At 34.6% G+C, this 27,517-nt stretch overlaps 2 protein-coding genes across 2 annotated transcripts in view; one reads left to right on the top strand and one right to left on the bottom strand.

Moving 5' to 3' along the window:
- LOC133202964 (uncharacterized) overlaps positions 1 to 17,418 on the top strand; it is a 30,453-nt gene extending 13,035 nt beyond the window's left edge. The window contains exons 8-18 of the mRNA XM_061338816.1: positions 1,756 to 1,911; positions 2,228 to 2,359; positions 2,835 to 3,036; positions 3,405 to 3,506; positions 5,598 to 5,711; positions 7,710 to 7,902; positions 8,654 to 8,899; positions 9,931 to 10,089; positions 14,279 to 14,311; positions 14,607 to 15,203; positions 16,067 to 17,418. Of these exons, the coding sequence (XP_061194800.1) occupies positions 1,756 to 1,911; positions 2,228 to 2,359; positions 2,835 to 3,036; positions 3,405 to 3,506; positions 5,598 to 5,711; positions 7,710 to 7,902; positions 8,654 to 8,899; positions 9,931 to 10,089; positions 14,279 to 14,311; positions 14,607 to 15,203; positions 16,067 to 16,155 (2,023 nt within the window). The 3' untranslated portion in view covers positions 16,156 to 17,418. The remainder of the gene's footprint in view (positions 1 to 1,755; positions 1,912 to 2,227; positions 2,360 to 2,834; positions 3,037 to 3,404; positions 3,507 to 5,597; positions 5,712 to 7,709; positions 7,903 to 8,653; positions 8,900 to 9,930; positions 10,090 to 14,278; positions 14,312 to 14,606; positions 15,204 to 16,066) is intronic.
- A 3,822-nt stretch (positions 17,419 to 21,240) lies between these two features.
- On the bottom strand, positions 21,241 to 26,087 carry LOC133202352 (bridging integrator 3-like). Its single transcript, XM_061338158.1, has 10 exons — positions 26,074 to 26,087; positions 25,939 to 25,990; positions 25,817 to 25,857; positions 23,938 to 23,999; positions 23,688 to 23,824; positions 23,072 to 23,112; positions 22,800 to 22,860; positions 22,497 to 22,577; positions 22,014 to 22,148; positions 21,241 to 21,772 (listed from the first exon to the last, which is right to left on the bottom strand). The coding sequence occupies exons 1-10, from the start codon at positions 26,079 to 26,081 to the stop codon at positions 21,632 to 21,634; spliced, it is 759 nt and encodes a 252-aa protein (XP_061194142.1). The 5' UTR covers positions 26,082 to 26,087; the 3' UTR covers positions 21,241 to 21,631.
- Positions 26,088 to 27,517: the final 1,430 nt, after the last annotated feature.

Below are 27,517 nucleotides of genomic sequence, written 5' to 3'. Positions count from 1 at the left end.
GGTTCCTTTTTGTACCCTGCTTTTCATGAAAGTTGGGATATTAATTATACCCCCGCTCCAAAGGAGAGGGGGGTATACTGTTTTACCCTTGTGTGTCTGTCTGTGTGTCCATCTGTCTGTCTGTCTGTCTGTCTGTGACAAATTTTTTGTCGCAGTTTTGTCAGCAACTACTCATTGCAGGTGCTTGAAATTTTAACACACTCTTTGTTTAGGCATGCCATATGGTGGGATTTATTTTTGTACGAATTCGTGGTCAACTTCCTGTTTATCCGTGCATCTGTCTGTACCATATATAACAAACTTTCGTCACAGTTTTCTCAGTAACTACTCAGCGCAGATGCTTGAAATTTTAACACACTCTTTGTTTAGGCATGCCATATGGTGGGATTTATTTTTGTATGAATCCGATGTCAACTTCCTGTTTATCCACGCTTATAGTGCATATTCACAATACACATCAGAGCGGGGGTATTACTAGTGAGCACTGGCTCACAGACTTCTTGTTTAAGTCTGTCCCTCTGTCATTCTGTCTGTGTGCAACACTTTCATTTCTGGATAATATCTCAAAAAGCCTTTGAGCTTTTGCATTGAAAGAACAAGGTTCACTTAGGGCCTTTTTTGGCCCAGTGAATTTATGAAAGACTGAAACTGCTTAGTTTTAATGACAATCATTAAATTTTACTTAGACATTTGGCGATTGAGAATCTACCAAAAATGACGTAATTTTCTGGCTAGTCAATGCATTATGACGTCATGAAATGTGTCATTTTCCTCATATCCTGAACAATTCTACAAAAACAGCCAATTTTTAAAGCTATTTTTCGATATTTAATATAGAGCGCAATCTCTGATCTAAAATATGCAATTATTTACTGATAGAACCGTTTCTGAGGATTACAAAACATGTTTTATTTTTTAGATCAGAGGGTGCGCTCATATTATTTTTCTTCTCTGAAAGTACTTAATTATACCTGTTTTCCTTAAAATTCAAGAACATTGCTATTCCATAAAGCTTGTTTTCCAAGACCTGGACTTTAAGGAGAAAAATTTTAATAGGAAAAGAAAGCACCAAGTCTCTACTTTATCTTGATGTTTAAAATGGAACATAAGTTGTTAGTCAAGAAATTGGTATATCTACAGGGCCATTTTATGCATAAAGTGAACCTAGCTCTTTTATATCACAACTCCCTATGACCTGAAAAAGACTCTTTTGATTTCTTAGGTCCAAAGATCAAGGTAAAAATTCATTATTGCATAAAATGGTTTCCAGATGATAACTAGTTCTTTTTGATTTTTTTCACAATTAAATTTAATATCATAACTAAGTAACTTATAAAGAACCTCTGTTGATATTGGGGTCAAAAGGTCAAGGTTAGGAATTCATACATTGCAAAATATGGTTTTCAGATAATTACTAATTGCAATGAAACTTAAGGTCATGAATTTCTTTAACTTAAGAAAGACCCCCATGAAGGCCAAAAACAGAGAGGTCAAGGCAATTTTTTCTTTCTCCATCTGCCTTTTTTTCACATCCTCCACCATCATCTTTTCTCTGTAAGTGGAGGGTACAAACTTCAAAATGATGAAATTTTGAAATGTAAGTAGCTTTTATGGAAGAGAATGCCATTTAACCTCTAATTGATACTAGTAGTAGTTTTTTTATGGGGAAAAATATACTGTTTAGAATTCTGAACTATGAAATTCTTCACTTATTTTAGACACTAAACAAAATCTTATAGATTCACTTCTTTACAGAGCCTATGGTATCTACAAGACATTGCTGGACCTGAAGTTACAAGACCTGATTCCAACCAAACACATCATCATGTTACTGAATTTAGCTGAGGAGGACTGTGATATGAACATGGCATTGGACCTTCTCAGACATGTTGAAAAGATCAAATCCATCGAGTTTGTAGTCATTTCACATATCTTTATTCTCACTAAACATGTGAAAAATAATTTGATTGAAATTTCTGTAAGTGCATGTACATGCAGAGATTGAATATCTCTTCATAATCTAGATGGAAAATATATTTAGATTTTTGTGTTTTGTGCTCCACATGCTCACTGTTGAGTATGTTTTGCAGCTAATTTATTTAACATTTACTTCTCGAATCTTTTCCTAATTTATATTCATATGTGCTCTTTTATAGAAAATAATGTCCTGTAACAATATTGCTAATGGAATATCATGAACTACAGTATTTATGCATTATTGTTGCAGGTTTCATGAAATGCTCATCTCAATGTGCAGTCTCTCTCCAGGACATTATGAAAAGGAAATCTGGAAATTGTTTTCCTGTGTACAAAATTTGGACAAATACTTAGCTGGTCAGAATATTGTGGTGCTCCTCAGGTACGCCACAGTGGTTTCTTAAGTAAAAAAAGTATCATCTTAAGAAATATCAGTTGTTAATCAATCATTGATGAAATATTATAATCTTGAAACATACTATTTATCAGTCATGAAAGATTGAAAATATGTTCATGAATATTTTGAAATCATCAATTTTTGAGGGAGTTAATTTTCATTGTTTGCATTGTATAAAGAGACCCACGAAATGATGTTCTTCAGGAAATATAAATTGTGGAAAATAAAACAACTTGAAACCTCTACAACCATGAAATCATATCCTCACAAACCAATATTTCCTCAATCCATGAAAAATTGACTCCCACGAAAATAAATGATCTTAAACTGTGGAAGTGAGACAGCCTCACTTGTACATGGAACTCGTTGTGAGGACTTAATTCTAGGTCACACATATTCTTGCTTTTAAAAAACTTTTTCCTCGACTGTGATCTCCTATTGTGTACTGTTACATTTTTAGAGCATTTCAAGAGAAGCAGCAATGGCTGAAGTTATGGAAAGTAATGAACTACAGCCTTTGTCGTCCGGGCTTTTCTCCTCCGGTGTACATCACTCGGTCAGCTCTTGGTGCAGTTATAGAAACCCCAGAAACGTGCGTCCCAGAGGCATCTGAGTGGATCGAGAACTGTGATCAGGAACAGTTGTATAACCAGGACACAGAGGTTATAACTACAGTACATTCATAATGATCAATTTTCAGCCCTCTTGCAATTTTCTCCATTTATCCAGTTTGAAATGGTTTTGAATTGATAAAGCATTGTTGTACACAAATTTTGCACAAGTTGTGAAGTTCTTAGCTCTCTTCTCACTCAGACAAAATCATTCTAAAATTTTGACTGGAACTTATTATTTTTTTTCAGAATCTACATGTTCATGTATGTGAATGTACTCAAATTTAATTTGTTATCTTGTTATCTCATATTTGCCAATTAATATTAGCACTGAAAAATATACTACATGTATTTTAGAAATATTCGTCTTAACTTGCTAGGGTATTCATAAGTTATATAGATTTTTTTTTTATTTTCAGTTGCTGGGTAAAGTGGCTGATTTTTTCATTCAGCATCATCATCTGAAAGCAGCAAGCATTGTACGAACTATAGCTCAGAAAACACAGTCAGCTACCATAGAGGTCAGTAGTGGTTCTCCTGTATTGATATCTGATGTACTGATAGATCTCATTCATGCTTGTCTTTTGACATGTTATGAAAAAAGGTTGTTTTGCAAACCAAAGTAGGTGGATGGGATTTCATTTTGGAATTTTACGGCAATTCATGGTCATATTGTGTCTGGATCTTGTGTTGTGCAGTTTAAGACCAAGAATCATTGAACTTGTAAGTTCATGTAGCTTAAGCTTTTTAAGTAATTTATGATGACCTGTTTTCATGGATGTATCATGGTTTTTAAGTAATTATACTCCACGCAACTAGTTGCGGGGGGTATAATGTTTTTGACCCGTCCGTCAGTCCTGTTTTTTTGTCAGCGCAACTCCTCCTAAACCACTGCACAGAATTTCATCAAACTTTGCAGATATTTAGGACACAATGTGTAGATGTGCATACTACCAGGAAATTCCGTTTCCTTTATTTTTTCTGGGAATTTTGGCACTTTTCAACTTAGATTTTTGGCCATATCTTGAATATGGAGATGAACAGTTTGTCAGCGCAACTCCTCCTAAACTGCTGCACAGAATTTTGTCAAACTTTGCAGATATTTAGGACACAATGTGTAGATGTGCATATTACCAGGAAATTCTGATTCCTTTATTTTTCCTGGGAATTTTGGCACTTTTCAACTTAGATTTTTGACCATATCTTGAATAAAGAGATGAACAGTTTGTCAGCGCAACTCCTTTTAAACCTTCGTCAACTTTTGCAGATATTTAGGACACAATGTGTAGATGTGCATACTACCAGGAAATTCCGATTCCTTTATTTTTCTGGGAATTTCGGCACTTTTCAAATAAGATTTTTGACCATATCTTGAATATAGAGATGAACAGTTTGTCAGTGCAACTCCTTTTAAAACGCCGCACAGAATTTCGTCAAACTTTGCAGATATTTAGGACACAGTGTGTAGATGTGCATATTACCAGGAAATTCCAATTCCATTATTTTTGCCCTAAGAGTTTTGCCTATTATTGAAGAAACTTTCCAGCTAGGTAATAAGGAAATCCACACTGGAATCAGCCTTTGTAATGACATTTTATGTGAAATATTTTATGACCTTAAAAAACCTGTATTGATTTTGAGATCAAAATATTAATGATTTAACACACACACAAAATCTTGAATCTTGGATAGTTCCCCCCCCCCCCCCCAAATTGGTGCTTTGCCTTAAATAACTTCATAAGTACAGTATATAAACAAATTCATATGACTACATCATAATTTTGTTTCCATCAATTATTTAAATGTGTAAGTTGTCATGTGTTGGACATGGACTTACACTCGTAAACAAATCGAAATCACTGAGGAATTTAAATAACAGTTTGTCAGCATAACTCCTGCACTGAATTTCCTGAAACTCTGTAGGTATTTCAGACATAATGTATAGATTTGTATATTACCAAGAAATTTTTATTCCATTATTTATCTAGAAACTTCAGCCCAATTAAATTTGTAACATACAAAGATTTGAATATCCTTATATGCAAGAAGTTTTGATGTGAAGATTTTTTGCAAGTAATGCACTTTTTGAATTATACTGGGTATTTAAAATGCACTGTGCTATTCAGTACATGTTGCATTGTCGAGTTTTGGGGGAGCGTGGGGTATGTGAGCTTGCTCATTTTTTCTTTCATTTATTATGACCTGATTTTTCTGATCATGCCTATGTGGTGCAGCACACATTACTGTGAAATTGAAAATTGCTGAGCAATTATCATTTATGTACAGTTGTGCCTCAGCAGTGCAGACGTCAATAATCCAGACACGTCACATTCAAAATAAAAACGGATTTTATATTTATATATACCAATTATTAAAGTGGGTTTCAGTAATCTGGACTCTTCATTAAATCTGGCCCCAGAGCCATAAAACTTAGACCAGCTCACTTTTGATCTCAGTCTAACTTTTACCAAAGGAATTAATAGTGGAAAAGTGAGACCGAGATCAAAAGTGAGCTCATCTAAGTTTTATGGCTCTGGGGTCAGGACAGTTTGCTCAGGAACAAATTAACAGGTCCATAGACTGCACATGTTATATTATTTAATTCCTTGCAGAGCCATACCGGGGAACGAGATTCTGACACCTCTAGTGTTCATTCAGACGCCAGAAGTCCCATTCCAGAAGACAGCAACTCAGAAGAACAGAAGTGCAATATGAATAGAGTGAAGGTTTGTATTATTTATATTGTCTCCTTACCAAAAGACAAAACCTTTCAAAAATTGGTTAATTACATATAGTGTATATGTTCGAATTGAAGTGGGAATTGATAGTATGCTAAATCAATGATGTGTGTAATAAATTACAAAGACCGATTTTGGGGGGCAGAATTGCGTAATTCTCTACTACTGAAATCGATCTTGGAGAATGATTTTTCATGCATTTAACAAATGTAATCCATACACCTCAAAAAATTTCCTTGCATTATATGTAGTTGATATTTAGTGTAAAACAGGGGCCTTTTTGTGATCTCTTGCCAAACTTTTTTTTTAGGTCACCTGAGTCACTCAGGTGACCTATTGCTATCTGTTTTTGTCCGTCGTGCGTTAACTTTTGAACATTTTTAACTTCTTCTCTAGAACCGCTCAACCAATTTCAACCAAATTTGGTATATAGCATCTATGGGTGAAGGGGAACAAAAATTGTGAATTTCATGGTCCCTGCCCCCCCCCCCCCCCCCCCCCCCCCCCCCCCCCGGGGCCTGAGGGGTGGGGCTAAAACCACCAAAAATAATGCAATCTTTAAAAATCTTCTTCTTTACTCCCGGACATGAAGCAGTCAAACTGTTGGCATCATTGTAATAAGCATTGAGCCCTCTACCAAAATTGTGAAATTCATGGCCCCAGGGTCAGGGGTTCTGGCCCCAGGGTGGGGCTATATAGATCATATAGTGAAAGTGCATAAATTCTTTGAAAATCTTCTTCTCTGCTCCTGGGTATCAAATAAAGATACTAAGTACATAGTTATGATGAGCAAGAGTGCCTCTTCCAAAATTGTGAAATTCATGGTCCCAGGGTCAGGGGTTCTGGTGTTAGGGCGGGGCTGTATTGATTATATAGTGAAAATGCATTAATTCTTTGAAAATCTTCTTCTCTGCTCCTGGGTATTAAATAAAGGAACTAAGTACATAGTTATGATGAGCAAGAGTGCCTCTTCCAAAATTGTGAAATTCATGGCCCCAGGGTCAGGGGTTCTGGTGTTAGGGCGGGGCTGTATTGATTATATAGTGAAAATGCATTAATTCTTTGAAAATCTTCTTCTCTGCTCCTGGGTATTAAATAAAGGAACTAAGTACATAGTTATGATGAGCAAGAGTGCCTCTTCCAGAATTGTGAAATTCATGGCCCCAGGGTCAGGGGTTCTGGTGTTAGGGCGGGGCTCTATAAATTATATAGTGAAAAAGCATTAATTCTTTGAATATCTTCTTCTTTGCTCCTGGGTATTTAATAAAGTAACTAAGTACATAGTTATGATGAGGAGGTGGGCCTCTTCCAGAATTGTGAAAGCCATGGCCCCTGGGTCAGGGGTTCTGGTGTTAGGGCGGGGCTCTATTGATCATATAGTGAAAATGCTTTAATTTTTTGAAAATCTTCTTCTCTGCTCCTGGGTATTATTTAAACAAACTAAGTGCATGATTATGATGCATAAGGATGCCTTTTCAAAAATTGTGAATTTCATGGCCCCAGGGTCAGGGGTTCTGGTGTTAGGGTGGGGCTGTATTGATTATATAGTGAAAATGCATTAATTCTTTGAAAAACTTCTTCTCTGCTACTGGAGACTATTTAAACGCATAGGGATGCCTTTTCAAAAATTGTGAATTTCATGGCCCCAGGGTCAGGGGTTCTGGTGTTAGGGCGGGGCTCTATTGATTATATAGTGAAAATGCATTGATTCTTTGAAAAACTTCTTCTCTGCTACTGGAGATTATTTAAACAAACTAAGTGCATGATTATGATAGACAAGGATGCCTCTTCCAAAATTTTTGAATATATGGCCTCAGTTTTTGGGGTTCTTGAGGAGGGGGGGGGGGGGGGCTAGGGCAACAATGCTTCATCTATCAGTGTATTTAACTTCTAAATTGTTGTATTATACTCAGGTGACCATTAAGGCCCTTGGGCCTCTTGTTTTTTTTGCAGTCTTCAACTTTGAAAGATTTACTTAAATTACAGGGAGCCAGGCTGGCAAGGAATTGGGAATACCTGGCCCAACTATTTCTAGAACTGTGTGACATGGAAAAGGGAAAGGATCCACGTTTTATTCATGCCTTTGTAGAGGCTTTTACATGGGACAAGAAGAATCCACATATACTTGTGGATGCCTTTAAGAGCTTTATGGAAAATGTCAATAACATCTATATTAAAGGTAAAAAGAAACATCATTCAGATGTGAAAGATCATTGAACCTACTAATATTAAAAGTACTAACAGTAAAAGTCTGCTGTAGAGGTATATTTTCTGCAAGGGATTAATGTACACTGTGTAAGCAGTCACAAATTTTCTGTGGAAATTTGTTCCAGCATACTTAAATGCATTTAAGATATACATAAGCAATCAAAGAAATTTGTGTAATTTTCTACCTGCTGATTGAATAGATATTACGAGTCTGTGGAAGTAGGACCCCATGGATAAAAGTGTGTTTATAGGAAATAGAGTTGCAGCAAAATTAGAGTTGCTGAGATTAATATTGTTAAATTTATAGTTAAGTTTTGAAATTTTTTTTCTTTTCTGATTGATTGAGATTGATATGGGAGATTCAAAATTAAGAGAGAATTGGCTTGTAACAAAAATTATACTGATCTCTGTGGGAAAAAAATCTCAAACAATTGTTCTGATGGCTCGATTATTAAGCCAAAATTTTAATGCATGTAGTAAGTTCATTGTGTAGCATTGTGATGGAGGGAATGGTGCTCCATAACAATGAAAAGAGAAAGGAATCAATAAACAAAAAAATTATTATGATAGACTTAGTTTTAACTGGCATATGCACATAAATTGTAGAGTAGTGAAATATACAGTAGTGAAAAAGATGGATGTTTCATATAAATAGCAACAACAAAAAGATCTTAGAGTCATGCTTTAAATTGATTAACTTTGGTTTTTATGTTTTTATTCAGAGAAAACAGAGGATGCCCTGTACAGTATAAATAAACCCGCCCTGGCCATTATTGGAGCAGAACTTCTGCATTTCTGTGCCATGTCCCAGTGGTGGAGGGAGGGCCTAGCAGTCATCCAGATTCTTCAGAAAAACAACATCCAGTACTTGACCCGGAAATCTCCTGAAGGTGCACTGATGTCTACAATAGCACTTGATGTTTGTCTGAGGTGTAAAAAACCGTACCAAGCTGTGCAGCTTTTAACAGGTAGGGAGAAAGGTGTGGAGTTTCTGTATAGTGTTATACCAGTACAAGTTACCTTGAAGAGAATCTGTCATACAGTGTTACGGAGACGCACAGTTTCCTTCATCTTGATTATGACTTAGAATTTAAATAAGCATGGATCATATTTTAAAAGTACTTTTATTGGTTTAATGAATTAAAGTTTTGCTGCCTCTTACACTAGTTTATTTCAAAATTTAAAACAATAAAAAAAAAATTGATTACATTTATAGAATTGAAGGAAAAACATGGTTAAATTCCTGCAAAATTTGCAACTGATACAATTGATGTTCGTTATCTCAAACATTGATATCTCGAATGAAGTGGTTTGGAAGTCTAAACCATTTTCTGTATGCTTTTTAATCGCAATATCCCCAGCCCTTGGATGTATCTCATGGATTATTCTTGGTCTTGTTGAGTTCTGCTTAGGTCACATTTAAGCCGATGGTAGGCCACCCAATTTTTTCTTGTATCGTCGGCTGAAAAAACACTATCGGCCAATACTAGTATTGGGCGACGCAGAGTAATCACATTAATTCCTAGGAACACCAATGCCTTTAAAAGTAAAAATATTTGTAAGTTGGCCAACCGTCGCCCAATCATCATGCGCTGGGCGGCAGTTTGATTTTCACCGTCGACCGACGTTTATGATAATCCAATTCCTAAATGTCGATTGACCAACATTAAAAACTGTCTGCCGATGGTCAGACAATGATGGAAGATTGGTCTTTGGACTATTTAACGACTGCTTCAACTGAAGAAATCAGCCACCGATGCAGAAAAATTATAACTTGGCATGACTGACACAAAATTGGTTGGCCGACAAAAAAAGAGGTAAAAATTGGGCAGATGAACTGCCATCCCAAGAATCCTATTTTTGCCTAAAAAACCATTGGCCATCAGTCATTTTTGGAAATGTGACTGGGGTTTTCATGATAAGATTTGGTAGTATTTTTGAAGCTAAATCTGTTCTTGAAATCACCCTGGACATTCAGGATTATTGGATTTTTTTACAGCATGTAGCTGGTCCTTTGTTGATGGCTTAAAGCTAGAAAAACCTGACTTCAAGGAGCGTGTGATACTGTTGTACAACCTTGTTAAACTATTCACTGGCATGAAGAGACCAGCAATGGCATTGATGATGATCTGTAAAGTCCTACAAAAAGCTCAGAGAGGTGAGACACTGTATGCAGGGTTATTTTTGCCTGTGTTATTTTCGCCCTTTCACACTTGCAAGCAATTTTGCCCCATTTTAAATTTGCCCAGTCACAGTTTTGTTTAAGAAATTATACTGTGTTCTTCGAATTCGACCCATTTTAAATTCGCCACCTGTGAGTAGGGCGAAAGGGGCGAAAATAAAACGGGGGCAAAAATTTCCCTGTATACGGTAACAATAATACTGGTATCAGGTACTGCTAGCATACATGGGCTAGCTTTTCTGAGGTCATATTTTGTCTACCATATTTCTCCAAAGAAATCAAGAACCCACAAACAGGATTTTACTTGAATCATGAAAAGAAGAAAGTACGTTACGGACCAAAATCGGCCCTGTCCCCAAATCTGATGAAGATATTTTTGAAACATGCCTAAGATGTCATCTTTTTAATTCAGCTTAATTTTTGTAATTATCTCAACTCAATTTTCCTACAACGCTATCTGAATATAGATCGTTTCTTTGGAAAATAACACTATGACGTTATGACGTCAACCTAGCGACACTACGCAAATACGAGAGTTGTTGGAAAGTTCGTTATATTACTTTCAAGAAATATTAAAAAAGAACACATTTTCTTATATAAAATAGTTATTTTGTTGATATGTGAAGTTTCATTCCATCCGATTTAACAGAAATCAATTTACTTAATTTTTAAAATCAACATGTTTGGTATCCCTGGAACTACATTATAACGTCAAAAAACAATGCGTCATGGTGTTTTCAAAAAAAAAAATCTCCCTTTATATTTCACACAGTTTGGTCCAATAGCCACTTATTAAAAACGTTTCTCCATCAATTTTATTTTATATTGCTAACAATCGTACCGGTACATGTATAATTTAATTTTGTTTGTCCATGTTTTATTTCTTTTCTATCTTACCGCGTAACTATGCATTTACAAGATCAGCAACCGTGAAGCGCCTTTCTTTTTCCATGACTTTAGCAACTCAGGGTTTCTGTTCAGATTTTTACAGATAATCCATTTTCTCACAGACCGCCCTTGTCTGATACAGAATTTTAATCATTCGAATACAGCCTCTATCATTTATACACATATGCACCAATCGCTTTTGACATTTGCTTCCTACAATATTTCAGAGTTTATTCTGAAGATTTCCAGAGTACAACACAAAATTTTGTTATATATACCTTTAAAAATTGGTTTCTATATAAATCTATTATACACATTCCTAATGTTGTACTGAGTGGTCATAAAAAAAAAAATCGAAGTTTGGCCGCGGAGTAAGATATTTGACCTGTCGATGAGAAATTGGACCGCTTACGTTAAAATTGTGAGCGGGATCAGCTAAATTTCATTTGCAATCGTTGGTGTTCGACAGTGACGAAATTGACCAATTTTAACCGCAGTGTGATTTAAGTAAATTTACATCATGGAAGCCTGCACAAGATACAAAGGTAAAACAAAACATTTATTGACTAGGTTCTCGGGCAAAATGCATTTTGTTGAACCATCGAACGGTTAAATAACGGCCCCAGAGTGAGACAAACAGTTTGGTTTTTGGGTCCGACAATATACGTACAAATAAAAGATGAATTTATATGATTTTAAAACGAGAGAGAGAGGGGGGGAGAGTGAGAGAGAAATGCATAACGTATATTTAATAGTACTACGTTTATTATAAGTATCCGATTATTCTAATTCAAGCAAGAGTTTGATTTTTAAAAGCTAGACTATTTTTTATGCGAATTTACTTGGTTTGTTTTTAAGATTGCATTAAAACTTTTAACACTATTTTATAAATGTCAGATTCCCTATAAAAGTTTATGAGAAAGCATTAAAGATATTTTCGAAAAGTATTTGAAATTTTAATTAATAGATAACATTGAAAGGGCAAATTTCCCAGCCCATTCTCGTGACGTAATTCACGAATTTATTTAAACAAAATGTGTTTTAAACGTTTCTGTCATGTCATCTGAAAAAGTTTCAAAAAAAAAAAAAAACAAAAAGAAACTGAAAAAGCGCTGTCATTCGATTAATAATTTTATATGTCACCAGATGGTCCTTCTCAAATGCACGAATCAAGTACCCCCCCCCCCCCCTCCCTAAACAAGCTGTAGCACTTCTTGAATAGTTGGCATGGGCAACCTTCTATCGAATTTTCTTTAGCAACTTACTGAGGCTTTTTTCACCAACTTAGTATAGCAAAAAAAAAAATCATTTAATTTGTTCAATACTCAAATTCTGAGACAAAAGATTTATAAAATCAATAAAAATAAAACAAGTAGCTATGAATTTGCTAACTTTAATAAAATAGCTTAGGACTGTCTTTTCCCGAGATACTTTCAAAGTGTAATGTGTATATTATAACTTTCTGAAATTATGTATATCATAAAACGTAATAAAGAAAAACGTAGAAAAGATACACAAAGAAAAACAAATTTAAGAAAGCATAAATGGAAAAATGTGGGACTCGAACTCGGTATCACCATATTTACATTCCAGAGATCATACCGCTGCACCAACGAAGTCAATGACGTTGAATGAATAAAAACTTGTCATATTGTAATTTTTGTATTTACTACCACCCGGTAAATTCAAAAATTACAATATGACATTTAACCAAAATTAAAAGTGCAGTCATATCCAAATAAAATCATTCAAAAGTTGTTTTTTTTCTCTGGCTATGGGTAGTCCTTGGCAACTGAGTTTGTCATCTTTAGGTGGATACCTCAATATTTACTATATACTCCATACAAACTGGTTAATTTTTATATTTATCATATGAGGAAACTATTAATATTGAAATATCATTATTGTGTGGTATGGTTTTACGCATGTATAAACCAAGATTGTATGACAAAATTTTGGTTAAACAATGAATTTAAGAAATCACTAGTAGAGTATGCGAAAATACCCATCAAATGCGCTGTGGCTCTTTTAATAGGTGAAATATGAGCCTTTGTTTTTATATGGCTTTGCATAATATTAACGGCAATGTCTACAATATGCAGATGAGATGCAACACGCTTATATTGTGCATGTATTATAAAATCTAAAAATATACTAAACATCAACCGTGCACTTGTATAAATGACTGAAAATACAAGAATTCAGAATATTAATTAATCTGATCAGTCCTGACCAACAGCATCCAAAGGATTGGGAATTTATCCCCCCCCCCTTTCCAAAAAAATGTGTTGCAAGGGGACCTATTGTGACGTCATCTTTGAGTTTATTGCGTAATTTATTTACATACATGCAGACGTCAACTATGCCGTTTCAGTAGCAAGATAAAATAAGGGCTAGGATTTAAGCATTTTCTTTTCTGCAATAATACTTTTAGTGATTTAATTTGTCAGCTGAACATTTTTATTTTGTTGCTTTAGTATATTAAATTGATCTCTTCCCTTCTTGCTGGCAACATTTATCAAGTGTAAGGCTTAGTTGTATATAAAAAAAAATATATCGTAATTTGTCATTTCTATAAAACATTTTTTTTTAGTTCTTATGCTATTTTCATGACAAATATATTTGTATGAGCAATATAACAATGACCAATCAATGATAAATTTAGTTCTTTAACATTATTACACGAAATACACCGTTATTATTGCTCCTAGATAAGAACTAGCCTCTCGACTAACTTGGTATCCACCACCGGAAATAGTCATGAAATGTCAAAATTTACATACTGCACATTCCTCGAGCAAATTCTTACCATTATTTTTGCTTGTCTTTTATCAAATTATTTTCAAATATATATGTTTTATTTTGCTCGAGGGGTGTGCACTACTTCAATTTTGGGAATTTGTTATAAAAATAGTGGGAAAAATAGCAATTTCCGGAAAGAACGGATGTTTAAATCCTGTGAATACCTCTAATCAACGTACTTGCGAAATTTTGTTATGCATATATCAAAACTACCAATCTTCTTCTACATGTACATAGTAGTTATATTTTTGCAAACGTGTATATCAAAATAAGAAAAATTGTGGGCCTTCGAATAATACGTAACGTACTTAGTTCTTTGCCCTGATAAATTCAGTGATTTTACAGAATACTGTGCATTTATTTGACAAACACTGCAAAAAATATTCTGCTGTGTGAAAGGCATTCTCGTTCTCTATTAAAATTAGCACCTTTAAAGCTATTCCTGTTTTAAAGTTTTGTTTTCCATGTGTTTCAGATCAGCAAGTTGAGTTTTACAACTCATTGATAGGTAAGAAACATTTAATATTTCCCACAGAATAATGTGTATTGTAATTGGTTTCAATCATATAGCAATTGTAAATTAGGAATGAAGACTACTTTGAAAGCTAAATACATGAATGTATACTTAAATAAGTTATGTTTTGAGTCACTTACAATCATTTAAATTCAAGAAAAACCAAATTCAATGACTAAATATAAGTGGGTCAATTTTGAATGGTAGGTACACCAAAATTTGAGTGTCAATGACTTAAAATAGTGTGCAATTTTGAATAAACAATGGAAACCAATCACTATCTTTACAGGTTTTGGAGAAAATTTTCATTTAATCATATCCCAGTGCTTGGACATTGGTGACCCGCAAAGAGCATATGCCGCCTTTGAAGTCTTTAAGAATGGTTGCACTGGAGAAAGCATTGACCCCAGTATGCTGCGGCGGTTAGTGACAGTGTGCGGAGAATGCCTATACCTCGATCCTGGTGCTCACAATGTTTATAACTACCTGACCGCACAGAATGTATACCCAGCACAAAACATCCCCACAGAGCCGAGATCTCTGTGTATTGATCTGGCAGATCACATGTCTCTAATGGAGTGCTTATTGCTGATAGAAGACTTCATGCTATATTTGTACAGTTTTCTTTGTGATTGGTGTGTACATCATCAGACGTTTGTTGTTCCAGAGGAGTACTTGAATGTTAGTGTGAGATTTCTGAACAAGGACCTGCCTCGTGCAAAAACCGAAAAGAGACTAAAAATGCTGAGAAACTTGTTGGAAACCAACTTGACCCCAGGCCTTAAGGCATTTGTCCGACGTCGAAGACCAGATGAAAATTTAGTGATGCAGGTGTGCAGTCCATCTTTGTTCCAGTATATACTGGCTTTGGACCAAGGAGAAAGGGGTGAGACTAATAGTTATGAAAAATTTAGTTGAAATACTGTAGATTCCTAAATATACATAAGGTATTAATTAGGGCTGTGTTAATATATCGATGAATCAATATGTATCGAATATTCAGGAATGTATCGTATCAAAAAAATAACTTCCAATATGTATCGGGCAGGCAGTTTTTCTTATAATTCTGTGAAAAAGTTGGGAATTTCAGTCACCAAAGGTTATTTTTGACTGTTTTGAATTTAAAAATGATCAATAATGAAATAAACATTAAGGATATAGCACATCTTAAATAACTATTACAAAATACATACAGACAACTATATTTTTACATGTTAGTTTTACAATCATTAAAAGTTTGAATTTGAAGTGTACTTTGTAAAGACAGTAATTAAGACATGAACTTCCAATTTGGTAATAAAACACCCATTTTTTATCAAATCTATGGATTAAATGATATACAAGACTTTTTTGATAGACTTGTTAAAGAATCCAATATATCACATATCGCTTTATAAAATATCGTATCTTATCGAAATATTTTGCTCAGTACACAGCCCTAGTATTATCACGTAATTTTGCAAGAAGCACAAGACATGAAATGAAATTACTTTATTTTTATAAAGGCAAAATACATGTAAACACTCAGAACCAATTTCCTTTTTTCGTGATTTGAAGTCTAAGAGTCATTTCATGATATTAAGTACTCATGAAAAATGAGGAATCTACAGTCTGGAATAATAGCAGATTTCCATTTTCAACAATTTTTTTTTTAAAAACATGAAAGCTAACATAAAATATTACTAATGTTCACTTGAAAGAACAATTTTTAATTCTAGTATGTATAATGATGAAATAAATTTTATGCAGGAAAACGCCAAGGATTTAAAAGAGGACCAGTAGGAGTTCCCAAGTCAAGCCCCTGGAGCAGACAAGACTCTTATCAAAGTGGCCACTAATGGAGGAAAAAACAGGAAATAATGAGGTTACTAAAGCCTTATATCAGAGGTGCTTTTTAAATTAGCAGTTATGACAATGCTTTAGGATTGTAAAATTTGAGCAGCAGCAGATTTTTAAGTTTTCACCATGGCTATTAGTGATCCCAAAACCTGGCATGTATATGTCATCACCAGAACTCATTGAAAAAGAAAATATAAACTTGATCAAATTTTAGAAAGGCTGTTGATCAGTTGAATTGATATGCTCGATGCAGCTCAACTCCCATTAACTGGAAGGAAGTACTGATTACTTTAGTAGAAAGCAGCTTCATATAAAAATATCCTTCCAGTAATTTGCTCTTGCCAAACTATATGTCACGATATGTTAAGGATGTATGGAATTTGCCAGGAACTTTCATTTAGTGTGTATATTTGATATTGACAAATTTGATTTTAATTATTCAGTGTATAAAGGACAAAAGATGAAAAATGGATGAAAGCAATGTAGGGACATGCCTTGTTTGTACAGATTAATAGTAGTGTACTAGTTTTTAGAGTAATATTGAATCTGTGGCTGTAAAAAGTTCATTACATAGTCCTCACTGTTCTCAGTATTTGATGCTTTTGCATTCTTGTGCTAAGTATAAATTGAAGCAATTGTGTTGTGAAGTGTTCATCAAGAACATGGTCAGCATGGAAGTGTTGACAAATATTGTGTTCATCAAGAAACTGCATTTTCAATCAATATTGTTTTATAAAAGGGCATTTATGACTTAATTTTTGTAAGGTGCTGAAAAAGTAAAATGTGTTCATTGTACATACATGTACTTAATACTTTTATTTTCAAAATGTTATATAACAAAGACTCGTGTTCACCATTGTTGTTTCATTTTTTGTACATTGTCATTTTTAAAGTTTTGAATTTAAGTTTATTACAGGATAATCAAAATAGCCTCATAACAAATACTATTAGGATGTATGATTTCCATTCAGCTGTTCATTTAAGAGTGTAGTTTAACGAAGCACTTAATTCTGTGATAACAACCTTGATGCACATTTGCTTATCTAAAGCAATCCCCTTAAAACACTTTGATATTCAACACAGTGTTCTATAAAACTAGTCATTGTTATTTTGTAAAAGTACAAATTTTATTATTGTTCAGTTTACAAAGAGCATCAAGAAGTGTTGTTTTGAATCATTTCTTTGTAACTGCATACAGGATGTATGAAATTATCATGGATATACAACAATAAAATAAGCTGAAATTTGTCTTTTTGATATAAGGCCTATGTGAATGTATAGTAATGTTTATAAAGTCAACTTTGGTTTTTGCCCACTCCCGACTCAGGATGAAAAAATTGGGTAGGTAGGTAGGTGGGAAATTCTTTTTCCTCCAGGAAATTTCAACATCAATGCTGAATTTTCAAAATCTATTTTTCAGAATGAATGTTAAGAATTGTTTTCTAGAGGTTAGAAAAAGCCTTGATTTGGGCTATTTCTAGCCAGTTGGTCAGGAGAGGGCAAACATTGTTTAGGTCACCTGAGTTTACTCCAGTGACCTATTGCTATCTGTTTTCTTCCATTGGCGTGCGTCATCCGTTGTTCGTTAACATTTGAACATTTTTAGCTTCATCTCTGGAACCACTGAACCAATTTCAACCAAATTTGGCATATAGCATCTACGAGTGAAGGCCCAGGGAAGTATAAATTGTGAAATTCATGACCCCTACCCCCCTGGGGCCTGAGGGGTTGGGCTAAAACCATCAAAGTTAATGCAATCTTTAAAAATCTTCTTTACTCCTGGAAATCAAGCAGGCTAACTGTTGGCATGATTGTAATAAGCATTGAGCCCTCTACCGAAATAGTGAAATTCGTGGCCCCAGGGTCAGGGGTTCTGGTGTTAGGGCAGGGCTCTGTTGAATATTTAGTGATAATGCATTATTTCTTGAAAAAAATTCTTCTCTGCTCCTGGATATTAAGCAAACAAACTAAATGCATATTATGATGATGAAAGGTGCCTCTTCCAAAATTTTGAATTTCATGGCCCCAGTGTCAGGGGTTCTGGTGTTAAGTTGGGGCTCTGTTGAATATATAGTGAAAATGCATTATTTCTTTAAAAATCTTCTTCTCTGATCCAGGGCAAACAAACTGAATGCATAGTTATGATGAAGGTGCTTCTTCTTATATTGTGAATTTCATGGCCCCTGGATCAGGGGTTCTTGTGTTAGGGCGGGGCTTTAATGATCACATAGTAAAAATGCAATTATTTGACAATCTTCTCCTTTTCTCCTGGGTATTAAGCCAATGAACTAAGAGTGTAGTAATGATGAGTAACTGGGTGCCTCTTCCAAAATTGTGAAATTCCTTGCCCCAGGGTCAGGGGTTCTGGTGTCAGGCAGGGCTCTGTTGAATATAAAGTGAAAATGTATTATTTCTTTTAAAAAACTTCATCTTTGATCTAGGGTATTTTGCAAACAAACTGAATGCATAGTTAAGATGAGTAAGGGTGCATCTTTCAAAATTTTGAATTTCATGGCCCCAGGATTGGGGTTTTGGTGTTAGGGCGTGGCTCTAATGATTACATAGTAAAGAATGCAATAATTCTTTGAAAATCTCCTTTTCTCCTGGGTATTAAGCCGATGAACTAAGAGTATTGTTATGATGAGTAAGGGTGCATCTTCCAGAATTGTGAATTTTATGGCTCCTGGGTCAGGGTTCTGATGTTAGGGCAGGGCTCTAATGATTACATAGTGAAAATGCATTAATTCTTTGATAATCTTCTTCTCTGATCCAGGGTATTTAGCAAACAAACTGAATGCATAGTTATGATGAGTAAGGGTGCCTCCTGTAAAATTGTGAATTTCATGGCCTCTGGGTCGGGGTTCTGGTGTTAGGGCAGGGCTCTAATGATTACATAGTGAAAATGCATCAATTCTATGATAATCTTCTGCTATGCTTCTGGGTATTAAGTAAGCAAATTAATTTAATGTAAAGTTATGATGACCAAGTGTGCCTTTTTCGAAATTGTGAATTTCATGGCCTCTGGTTTAAAACGTGAACCCATTTAATTGTGGCAAAGTTGTTACATGATACTCAGGTGATCTATAAGGCCCATGGGCCTCTTGTTTAAAGATGGCCTAAGGGTAATTTTTTTTTTGTAAATGAAGATTCCTTAAAGGTGCTTAGACACAGATTTGAAGTTAGTATTTACTCAAATTTTCTGTATAATTTCATGACTTATATGTTGCTATAGCATTTCGTACGAAAATTTGATAAAAATCTTATTTTATCTGGAAGTTATGGAAACTTCGAATTTCTGGACGCGTTTGATAGACATATCCTTGCACTTTCACAAATTTTAACTTTATCCTTATTACTTTAGAAAAGTAGCAATTTTGTTGTTTATTAATGAAAAAATATTAAAACTACAATGCAGAAATTTCAGAGTAGAAATGTAGAAAGCAAAATCCTCTCACCAGTATTGTCAGTCTGTGCTCAGTGGTGTGTGCAGAGTTTAACAATTGAACACACCTGGTGAAACCTAAACATTAACAACAACAGAGCTCGTGCCCTGTTTACAAAAACAGTTTACGTTTCACATGTGTATTCAATTTGTTAAACTCTGTACACAACTACACAACACTGAGCATGGGCTGACAATACTTAAGTGAGTGGGTTTTGCTTTCGCACATTTTTACTCTGAATTTTCTGGATTATAGATGTAATATTATTCATTAATACACAACAAAATTGCCAATTTTCTTATATATTAAGGATAAAGTTAAAAATTGTGAAAGTGCAAGGATGTGTTAATCAAACGCCTCCCAAAATTCATAGTTTCAATAATTTCCAGATTAAATAAGTTTTTAATTTTATATTCGTGTGAAATTCTATAGCAACATTTAAGTTGTGATATTATACAGAAAATTTGAGAAAATATAAACTTCAAATCTGTGTCTCTGTACCTTTAAAGCTGAACAGGATTCGTAAGAGGAATTGGTCTGCTGTATTTCTCTTATTCGTCATTCTTTCTACAGCCCCATTTTAGATTTCACTGTATGGGCATACTGTACATTGCCATTATATATGTAAAATACCTGGTAGAGACAAAGTAACTACTGTGTGCTTCTTCCAGAAAAGAGGAAAAAGTTACCCAAGAAATATGACATCAGTTGCACTGGTCAGTGCAATACAAACGAACACAAAGACACTTAAATGCATTAAAATGTAAATGAAGACAATGAATGCTACGTGACATCCATTCCATGCAGGTAGCCAGAGAGCAATCAGGTACAACGAATGCAAAGGGTATACCCCACTGCTGATGATGGAGAAAAGAAAACTGATACAATGATTTTCCTTTTGAGGGAAGTGCTTGGAGCTTTTTGTTGAACTTTGGTTGTTCCATAATGACTTGCCCATTTCTTCAGAAAGAGAGTTTTTTGTGTGGGCAGGGAAATATCAGTTTGCACTGAGAGAGATAAAAATGCCTTGATTTGGGTAAATTTTCTCACACAATTCATTCAAATAACTGTAGAAAAAGTATCCCATAAATACAATAACCAATCAGATTGGCAGTCTACATAACACCAGGTAAACGTTCAATCGATACATGTGATGACGTTATTACACATGACAAATACATATGTACATATACTTTAATAGACATGACAAATACGTAAGTACCTGGTACATGTTAGTTTTACAGAACAAGAGGCCCATGGGCCACATCACTCACCTGAGCACATTGGCCAGCAAAAAGCACATATCGGTTCACTGTATTGAAAAGTTTACAAGGGGGAATTATAAACTACCTGAGGACTTCCATATCAGTATAACAAATGGCTTTGCTGTTCTTGAGCAGAAGATTTTTAAAGATTTTTTCCTAAAAATTCCTTTGAATCGGAACTGTTATATAAAAAAGGCCCAAAAGCCTTATGGTGAATGACTCTATGCATTCTGCCGATGCTATTATACCAATTTATGTATGAAATCTTGCCTCCATGAGTGCTGTCAATATGATGCAAAAAATTAGAAAAAGAAACTAAAATAGATTTTGTAAAATCATATTTTATATCACAGATACATGTACAATGAATAATCTTTAGTATACATTATAATGTAATTTCTGCTCACTTAACTTTAGTAATACCTAATACATTGCAAATATCCCATTTCATAAAATTGAAAATACAAACATCGAGATGCAGAATTAAAAAAAAATAAAAGTATCTAATGAAGTATCCATAAGTTGCAATTTTAATTATTTGTGGTACAAATGTAATAATGCACAGCACTGGATATGAAACTTTTTCATGGTGTCCAGTAGCTTTTTTACTTGTTTCGTTTCTCTGTCAACGCTCATGGTTCATGGCTTGATTCACTCTGAATGGAGATAATATAGCATGTATTTTCTGACAAATGTCCTGGAGATTAAGAAGTCACAACCATGGAGATGACATGTTAATTTTGGCACTGTTAAGTTGGACTTTGTGCTCAGTCCACAGTAATGGCAAGAGCTTTGATGTCTGATAAAGTTTGTTGATGGCGAGATTTTAATTCACTCAAATCTGTGGTTGTGTGCCATTGGTCTGCTAATTCGGAATAAATCTGTAGAGCCTCGGAGTTATAGGAAACCTGCAAGGATTCATGTACATGAATCTCATGATCATGGTGCAAGAAAGAAAATAAGTTCAGGCAGTCACACAACAAAAATTTCTCTACCTTAAAATTTTAATTTATGCTTTCTTCTGATTCACATAGCCAAACTATGCGTAGTGATAGCTTAGGTATACTTTTATCTGTTACAAGATGATAGTGATTGCTGATTAAAATTGTAAAAAGTAAATAAATATACCTAAGCTAATAGTATACTTACCTGGGATTTGATTAGAGATTCTAAACATGGCTGAATATATTCAATTCTTCCATCCACAAACTTAGGAAGATCTTCAGATAGAGCCTGATTCTGGCAGTCAAAGTCAGCCTTCGTTCTTTCCACTGCTTTCCTACTCTGCAAGGTAAAGATTATAAAGGTTCAATGACCGTCTGTCAAGGGAGATAACTCTAACTGGGATAAATAGCAATTATTTCTTCAAGTTAAATTGTTAATTGTCAAGTTAAAAAGTCATTTCTGTCAAATTTTGCCCAGCAAGGTGTGCAAAAATAGTTTAATTATAAATAAAGTAACACTTCTTTTGGAAAATCGTAAGCCTTGAAGCAAAATTTTATATGAGTGGACAATGCACGAACCTTAAAAAGACTGACTCCAGTGAGGAAAATTATTCATACATAAATGATTGTATTTGTAAGAAACTTGATGAAGACATGATTTACACATTTTACTTCACACAAAACTTACTAAATCTAATTTCACTACATTCTGTCCGGTCCTTTCTCTGTTCTGGTGCTTCTCTACTTTAGCCTGGGATTTCTGGTACTCCTTCAAAACAGCAGTACATTTGTGTATACAGAACATACAGCATACTCATTTAATAAAATCTTTCTTCTAGGTAGAATGGTAAAACAAAGTCAAAATATGAAATCCAGTACTCCACACTTTTGTCCCTTGTGGGCTCATTGTAACATATTTTATCAACACTCCTATAATATGAGACCTAGGTACCATGAGAATTTTTTATCAGTAGAAAAGAAACATTCTTACTTGTAAACTTTGTTCTCGTTTTTTCAGTGCTGCCTGTATGCTTGGAAATATGGTATTCAGTCTGAAAAATTATACATGAAATTGATTACATTCAATACATATGAGCATTTTAACAAGCATTGGCTGCATCCACAGATGCATTTTATACAATTTTATATGTTAATATGTGTACTGTTTGGCAAGCATTTTCAAATTGGTTACAGATGTGTATAATCATATGGGCATTTCTGTGTTACAATTAAAAGTTATTTAGATATTATCATGTGTGTTACCTTTTAACTGGCTCTGCCATAGTCTTCTGTACAACATTATTCTGCAATATCATAAGTAAACAGTATGTGAACAAAAAAGTTTTAATCAATCATTGCAGTGCTCAGTGGCTTTCTCACAGTGATAGAGTTATCTATAAGTTGGGTGGGGTGCTCTTTTTCCAAATTTTCGCAGATTTCGATCATCTTGGTGAATTTTTCATTTTTAGGTTGAAAACTCTACCCAGCTCCCTCCCTCTTTCTGTGTAATATTACATAATGGTTATAAATTAGTAAGACCATGAACAAAGACTAGTTCCTGAGAGATTTTACAAGTAATTTTCTAAAAATAGATTCAAGGGACACAACTCTCACTAAAGTTGATACTTATATTTTTGTGTACTAAATCATCTAAATGTTAAGTCAAGATAAGTGTCCATAAAATACCATATAGGCCTTTGGGACATCTAATTATCACTCAAAAGGTAGTACATGTAAATGTAAACACAAGAAACAAGCACTTTTACACCTGTATCAAGTCTTGGTAAATGCACTCATTTTTGAGAATTGCTCCAAATTGTAGCAGCCATTTAGAGGTATCTGTGATCAAATACAGTATATACATGTATATCAAACTGACCAGTTCCCTGGAATGTAAATTCTGCTTCTCTATTGCTCTGTCCCACTCGGTGACCATGGCATTTAGTTGTGGCTCTGTCTGACACAGGGGACTGGTCAACAGATCCTGGGTAATTTTGTGTTCACTGTTTGACAGGGCTGGAACCCAAGAAAAACACATTCCAAATTGAGAAACATCATTTACATAACTGCAATTTAATTTTTAAAAAAAGATTCAGGGTGATATTTCTTGTAATTTTTTTTTTAAATACCTGAGTTTGACTCTAGCCATCTCTTGGTATCTTTGTATAGTTTCTTGCTAGTTTCATCTAAGCTGGAAAACATAAATATTTATTTATCAAATATAGCAGGACAAAGTAAGATTCTAAATTTGTATTAAATATCATTCCTAAACAAGTGAATATGCTACCAAATCGTAGAGTAGAAAATTCAGCATATATAGAGGTTACAGTACCCTAGCTATCACATATTTAATCAAGTTCATGTAGTCCTTTTAGATCTCAGATTCTTAAGCTGTTCTTGCATAATAAAAAATAAATTCGAATATTACCCATTGTCAGCAATGTTGACTGTTAAATTGCTACGCTGGTGCGCATGGCTTCATTATTCAGAGGGTAATAGTGTTTTTCAACAAATGTTTCTTGACGAATCAGATTCAACTAATTTACATGAAAGTATAATATAATAGCGACTGCACACTGGGCAGAGAGAAAATTCAGATGGTGTGTACATTGAGCTGTTTACTGATTTTTTTTCCTGCAGCAAATTACCCCCCATTAACTGTATATGGCTGCATAAATTATGTCCTTGGCATAACCAGACAAAAGTTTACAAATTAAAAAGAAACCCTAACTTAAATTGAAACTGTGTTATAGTAGAAAAAATGCCAATTGTTAAAATTTTGCACTTTTAATTAATCTCAGTTATGGAAATGCTAATCACAATGACATATATGTATGCATGCGTTAACTTTTAAAATGTATTGTGCAAGTTGAAGATGTGTATCTTAAGTTAAAAGTATACAGAGAGTTTTATTGTATCCAATATTATACAATCGAGTGAATCGACACTCTCCCTAATTAGAATAATGTTAATGATTTTGTACAGTCTTATGGACTTGGTTTAATGATAGAATTCATTTCATGTATTGGTAATGTAGCAAAATAATCAGTAGATAATTCTAAACTACGTACTTAATGTTATGAAAAATCCTGAGAGTTCCAATGTCAAGATGGTGTGCAAATTTAAAGCAAAAAAAAAAGCTAAAAATGTGATTTTTTTCTAAGTAGAAAGCATATACAAGCTCAAAAAGGTTTGAATCGCATTTGTTTACAAACAGTGCACGACAAGGGTAGTGATGGCGTTTTGAGGTTAGGCGACATAATACTACTTCCCATTTCATTCTATTGAAATTTTCAACTTTCTTCTACTTTTATCTTTTAACAAGCTGCACACCCTATTCAGAGTACTCTAATCAGCAATTAGAGTGCGAATAGTACCGAGAGATTGATAGATACATAGTTCTGATTAATTTGGTGGGTGTTATCAGTGCAACTCCTGTTGTGTTCTTCAAAATTGTGCCAGAGAGGATCCGCATAATGCTCCAATTTGCTACTTTGTTTTACATGGGACTTGTTCCAGTTGTGCTGATCTTGAGGGCTTGTCCTGAGACACAGATTATTCTTACTACGCTCTGAGTCTCCCCACAAGCCACAGCGTCAAACATATTATGCAGTTGCAGTTGGTTTGAAACTTTCACTGAACAGGTTGGGACCAATCGCCCCAATGGGACATAATAGACCGTTTGGGATATAATATCCCAAGTTGGATATAAATTTACCTTGCAAAAAATGAAAATTTTTATTTTGGCCATAAACATTATAAATCCACCTCAAGATAACTTTTGGTTAACAAGTTTTTCTGCAACCCTACAGCTTGTTAGATTGATCCCCAAGAAGTTTAAGAACTTCCAAGGGATCAACCTCCTAAACAGTTGGCATAAAGAAAAACTTATTCCTTTTGCTATTATATCCCATTTAGGCGATTGGTCCCAACCTGTTTTAAACCCTATCATGACTATGTAGTTTGTCTCTAAAATAATTTAAAACATTGCATATATTGGATATATACCTTTCGACTCTCTTCACTTCTCTTCCAAATTCCCTCTCAGTCTAACGAAAAAAAAGTATAACACGTTTATTTATAAAAGGAAGCTGTGAGGACGGCTTATTTAGGTATTCGTGGATACTCACTGTTCGTGAAACTACACTCTTCTTTTTTGCCGAGTGTCGGTTAAATGGGTTCCTGCAAATAGATGAGTCGTTTAAAATAAAATCAGAATATAACAGTAAGCCCATGGGCAAAGAGAAAGGTGTCAGAATATTTACCAGCTCATCCCGACCCTCCCGTGATTGTAAACAAAGCACTTTACTGACTTAGATGCTGATAGATAGTTTTAAAAATGTACATGATAGGAATTCAATTTTCCGGATAAAATTAGCAGAAACATCAGAGGTGGGATCACGTGCCATGGAGGAGTAAGCATCCCCTGTCGACCGGTCACATCCGCCTTGTGCTCATTGTCATGATCGGGCAAACGGAAGAATCCGCAGACATCCATTGTTTAAATAATGGCCTAACCAATTACATGTATAGTATACGAATTGAAAACGTCAGTCAGCATTTGACTCAGGCCTTTTGCTGACAAGGTCATTGTATTCACCTTGTAACTTGCGAAATGATAACGTTAAACGAAACTGTTGGATTTCCCCCTTTTGGATAGTTAGAATAATCTAACTGTGTCTCGGGACAAGCCCTCACCACAGTTAGAATACGTCCCATATACTTGCAATGGGGTTACTGTCATTTCGCCCCAAAACCAGAACGCCCCATGCATGAGCGCCCCAAACATTTTTACCGGCGCCCAAATACAAATATGAGCGCCCCAAATTTAAATCAAGAGCGCCCCAAACTTACTTCACGAGCGCCCCAAATTAGCATTTCGAGCGCCCCAAATAATATCGTCCGATCTAACACAGGTACACAGGTGCTCATTATGTGATAATTTTATACATAAGTACTTCATTGGTTATATTTTATTTTTTTTTTTTAATATTTCATTTGAATCTATGTTGAAATTGACTTATGTTTAGTTGCATACAACTGTACAAAATATTCTTTTGTTTGATCTTCCTTCTTCAAAGAACACTTGTGTAATATTCTTTTAAATTATTAACTTTTTAATTATTTGTGTAATTAAAAACGATAGTTTCAAAGTCTGAGCACCGCCTTTATCCCACATAAAGGAGCCCGCTCAATTATAATCTCATAATTATTTTTACCACATTGTGATGAAAAAAAATTGTCGACTGACTGTTCATTTCTTTTGGATCGTTTGAGAGATGAAGCGTCTTCATTGCAAGAAAGTGGTAAGTCCATTTTTATAAATAATTCAACAGCGTTCAATACGTGTTGCTTTATTATTTTATTGTTAAAAACTTGTTCCAGTACGAACCTATATATGGTTCCGAAATTCATGAAGTACTATCTAGCACGTTCTCACATTTTGTATCTCGGTTCTAATTATATGATATATATAATTTGGGGCGCTCGGGAATTGTTCATATCAATATTTTTTTATAACATCGAAATGTAACAAAAGCCAATAATTTATTTCTTTACTTAATAAGCCTTGGGGCGCTCGAAATACTTATTTGGGGCGCTTGTGAATTAAGTTTGGGGCGCTCGTGATTTAAATTTGGGGCGCTCATATTTGTACTTGGGCGCCGGTAAAAATGTTTGGGGCGCTCATGCATGGGGCGTTCTTGTTTT

The sequence above is a fragment of the Saccostrea echinata genome, unplaced genomic scaffold, assembly GCF_033153115.1.
Source record: "Saccostrea echinata isolate AGI-Se365-2 ecotype Australia unplaced genomic scaffold, CSIRO_AGI_Sech_v1 ptg000047l, whole genome shotgun sequence".
NCBI classification, from domain to species: Eukaryota; Metazoa; Mollusca; class Bivalvia; order Ostreida; family Ostreidae; genus Saccostrea; species Saccostrea echinata.
The sequence above is the reverse complement of the archived record's forward strand: the minus strand, read 5'-3'. Positions and strand labels throughout refer to the sequence as shown.

Excerpts from the sequence above, each read along its gene's own strand:
- LOC133202352 (XM_061338158.1), bottom strand. Across the intron at positions 24,000-25,816 it reads GAAGTGAAGAGAGTCGAAAG|CTTAGATGAAACTAGCAAGA; the intron begins GTATATATCCAA and ends TATGTTTTCCAG. Across the intron at positions 23,113-23,687 it reads ATTTACATTCCAGGGAACTG|AATAATGTTGTACAGAAGAC; the intron begins GTCAGTTTGATA and ends ATGATATTGCAG.